Genomic DNA, 4065 nt, shown 5'->3' with positions numbered 1-4065 from the left:
TCAGAATAGTCATGTGAAATTCAAAACGGTTATGTGCAACAACCCCCAAAAATTAGGGGGTTTTGTGAAGTTCCCCTTTTATTTTGTTGTTATGGGGGTGTTGGTGGGGATACATGTCTCAAAAAATGCACCCACCAGGATGACACATGAATGGCTTAAGTTATTGCAGGGTACATAAACTTTTTTCTTTTTCTTCACTTTATTTGTATTATTCTAATGAGAAGAAGAGAAGGTTCCCTGGCTGCAAGTGCTAATGGTCAGTGGCCACCCAAAAATATAATGGCATAAAGGCGCAAGTAGCAATGTGCACTTTTTGCATGGCCCTAAATATCAACATGGTTACTTGTTTATAAAAGTATATAGATACATATCTTAAGTGTTAATTTCTCCTCAACCATTTCTTCTTCCTCCTCCCCCTCCTTTTGCTTCGATCTCCTCCTTTCTCCTAAAAACTCGTTACAATGGTGGTTGCCTTTTTTCTTTCCCCCCCTTCCTCTCGACGATGAAGCTTATCCCCCATTGTCTCATTAGCGGACCTTGGCGCCTGTAATTTTGGGGTCATATCTCCCTTCTGATTAAGTTATTAGGTTTTTTACGGGGAAATCATAATCAAAATTCTATAGATCGACATGCAGGTAGCTATTCACTAACGGCTGAATATGACTTTTTTTTTTCCAGTGCCATAGTTGGAGTTAAGGGATGAAAGGATGTGAATATGCACGCGCTAGATATAACTGTATTCGTATCTTATAGAATGCAACTATAAATACTAAATATCTATGTCTAATAGGGTATCGATATAAATGCGAGTATGCATGCGCTGGTTTAGGTCTACAGTTAGCAGCTCGCCCAAATGTATCCTTTATACTGGGCTGAATGAGCTCGGATGGTGGGCCAATGACTAGTGTGATCCTTTTATATCGTTATCTAAGTGGGCTTTGTAGATTTCTTCGGCTCCCCAAGACGGATAGAAGTGGGCCGTTGGGATATCCTTTCACTCGATCGCACACATCCTCAAAAGGCTTACCTTATTTGCTTGGGGCAACCTAAAAAAAAGAAAAGAAAAAAAGGTGATAAATAATTTCTGTCTTTCTTGAAGCAAAAATATTCTGCAGATGCACGCAGCGCGCTCGCACTACAAATGAATGCATCGAGGGGTTTCGAATGTGAGTTTTTCTTTTTAAGTTTTCTTTTCCAAACTTGTTCTTCTCGTAAGTTTTAAAGTGTAATCCTCGGTGCCAAATATCTTGGAAATTTTTAAAAGTGTGACTCGCATGATCAAAATGCTAGATTTTTTTTAAAAGTAAAAACAATAGATAAGAAACGGTACATCAACACGCACTTAAATAATGTTTTAAACCCCTAGATTACTAATTAATGAAAGTTTAGTCAGAAAGTACTTGAGAAAATGATGGCAGCTATAACAACCAACACTTTTGAAAAGCCAAAAGCTATAACAACTTACATTTGACTCGAAAGATATGAAAAGTTTCTCCCAATCAAAATAATGGTAAGTGGTGATATAGTACGCAATATAAAATGGTTAAGAAATTTGTTTTTCTCATGTGGGGTTGGGTTTTATCGGACTAGCTGAATTTCCTAGCTGGAATTTGACATCAAATTCCAAATTAGAGTTTATTTTCCTATATATATATATATATATATATATATCTCAAGTATCGAGGAAGTACATACCACAGTACAATCTTAAAAAAAAAAATTGTGAAGCAACTATTTGCTCATTCGCGCCTTTATTTAGTTAAGCAAATTAATCTCATAAAGGTTGGGACCCATTTGATTTATTTCTTCTCTCTCACTTTTTTTTTGTGTTGTGTTTTTGTTGTTTTGTTTTCCGAAGTAGTACATTATTTGATGTTTGAGAATATCAAGTAATTTTTCAATTCAGATTATTGGAAATACAAATTACAATTCTCATCTGACCCTCTAATTTAACTCCAACCCGACTAGCATATATTAACTTGTGTGATCAAGCTGGTACTCGCCATATATGCGTCAACCCAAAATACCCTATCATTAATCATATCATATGTAGAATTGATCTGAATTATTCTAAATATCTCGACATCTCTTTATGTGCGCTCGAGGAGAATGTGCATATAAAGCAGTACTACGCTCAAATTCGAATGTTCTTTGATGGCAAAAGTTACAGGACATAAGTCGCCCAAAAAAAAAAAAAAGAACAAAAGAATGTACGGTCCTTCCCTAAGGGGACCTCTTGTGGCCGTGATGGCCTTCGAGCCCAACACTTGTTAGATGCATTTTGTGGTCTGGAGTTCACTATTGCTAACGACCTTCTCACAGCTCTAGCTCCAGTGATTAATTAGTGGTTGCAAGAGCGTTATCCGGTCTCATTGGCAGAGTTTATTGCTAGTGCTCCCCTCACTCCGTTGTTGAAGAGTGATGGGGGCATAAGGCCGATTGCGGTAACCATTTGGAGGCGTCTCGTCTCTAAAGTGGTCATGTAAAAGGTGGGGAAGGACATGGCGAGTTATTTGGGAGATTTTTAGTTTGGGGTGGGAGTCTCGGGAGGGCAGAATCAGTTTTGCATGCCGTTAATAGGTTCGTTGATGTCCATCATGAGGAGGACTCGCTCTCCATGCTTTTAGTCGACTTTCGGAATGCATTTAACTTGGTCGACAGGAGTAGTATGTTGCGGAAAGTGCGCCTTAAGTGTTCGACGATCTCTCTTTGGGTGGAATTTCTATATGTGCAGCCCGCTAGACTGTATTTCGGAGTAGATTTCATTTGGTTTGCTCGGGGGATCCAGCAGGGGGATCCGTTAGGACCTATATTGTTCGCGCTCACGCTTCACCCGTTGATTCTTCGAGTGTAGGAAGAGTGCAAGTTGGCTCTTCATGCTTGGTACTTGGACGATGAGTCCTTGGTCGGGGATACTTTGGAGATTTCTAAGGCATATAAGGTGATCAAGACTGAAGGCGCAAGGCTCGGATTGGGCCTCAATGTCACCAAAACTAAATTATTCTGGCCCTCACCGGATCCTAGGAGTTTGCTGGAGGGGCTTTTTCCCTTGGACATCGTTGGCCTCGTGATGGAGTAAGGCTTTTAGGTGGAGCTATTAACATGAATGAGGGGTTTGTTGGTGGGTTAGTAGTGAAGACGGTGGCAAAAACGACTCAGTTAATGGGAGCGTTGGACCAACTTAGGGATCCACAGTGCGAGCTCGTCCTTTTGAGGGCTTGTGCGAGTTTGTCTAAGTTGTATTTCGCCTTGAGGACTTTCCCGCCACAACTCTTTGCTCAGGCGGCAACCCAGTTTGATATTGCGCTTCGGAGGTCAATCGAGAGCATTGTCACATCCGAAGGCCCAGGTTTCGGGATCTCCAATGGAGGCTGACCTCTTTACCTATCAAGGCGGGCAGGTTGGGCGTCTATGCAGCGACCGATGCCATACAGTTTTCTTTTATGGCCTCTCGAATTCACTCCATCGAGCTCCAAGACCACATTTTTGAGAGGTTGTGGTGAGGTTTCTTTAGGTGGGCATTTTACTTCCGCCCGGGCCTTTCTTCAAGCCAAGCTACCTGAGGTTGACCTTCTTCAAATCACCACTAAAGGGCCTGTCCCTCCAAAACCAATGCATTACTTGGTAGACATCTTTTATGGTGGCGTTTGTAGAGATCTATTGACGGAGTTTGACCTTTCAGAGAGGCATGTTGCGATTGTTAAGTGTCTGCGGGTAAAGCACGCCCAGGATTTCTTGTTGGCCACGCCTATTGAGGGGTTGGGGCAGCGTATGACTCCGAGGGAGTTCCAGGCCATCCTTAGGTACAGGTTGTTGGTTCCTTTGTTCGTGGAGGGGACAGTGCGCCTAGTTTATCGTAGAACACAGATGGATTCTTTTGGAGAGCATGCCATCCACTGTCAGAAGCAGCTGGGATTCAAGTACAGACACGACTTAGTCAAAGATGTCTTGTATGATATCCTCCAAAGAGCATGAATCCCGTCAAAGAAGGAAGCGCCGGTCAACTTCCTCACTCCTCTTGGAGATGCTAGATCTATTCTAAGGCCGATGAACGTTCTTGTCTAC

General features: G+C 42.0%; 1 protein-coding gene across 1 annotated transcript in view; it reads left to right on the top strand.

Annotated features, from left to right (window-relative positions):
* Positions 3103-4065, top strand: part of LOC109830503 (protein ALTERED XYLOGLUCAN 4-like) — an 11622-nt gene continuing 10659 nt past the window's right edge. Inside the window, exons 1-2 of the mRNA XM_020397775.1 lie at positions 3103-3349; positions 3515-3950. Coding sequence (XP_020253364.1) covers positions 3103-3349; positions 3515-3950 — 683 coding nt within the window. The remainder of the gene's footprint in view (positions 3350-3514; positions 3951-4065) is intronic.

Source organism: Asparagus officinalis, chromosome 1 (genome assembly GCF_001876935.1).
Source record: "Asparagus officinalis chromosome 1, Aspof.V1, whole genome shotgun sequence".
NCBI classification, from domain to species: Eukaryota; Viridiplantae; Streptophyta; class Magnoliopsida; order Asparagales; family Asparagaceae; genus Asparagus; species Asparagus officinalis.
This window is presented reverse-complemented; position numbering and strand designations above follow the sequence as displayed.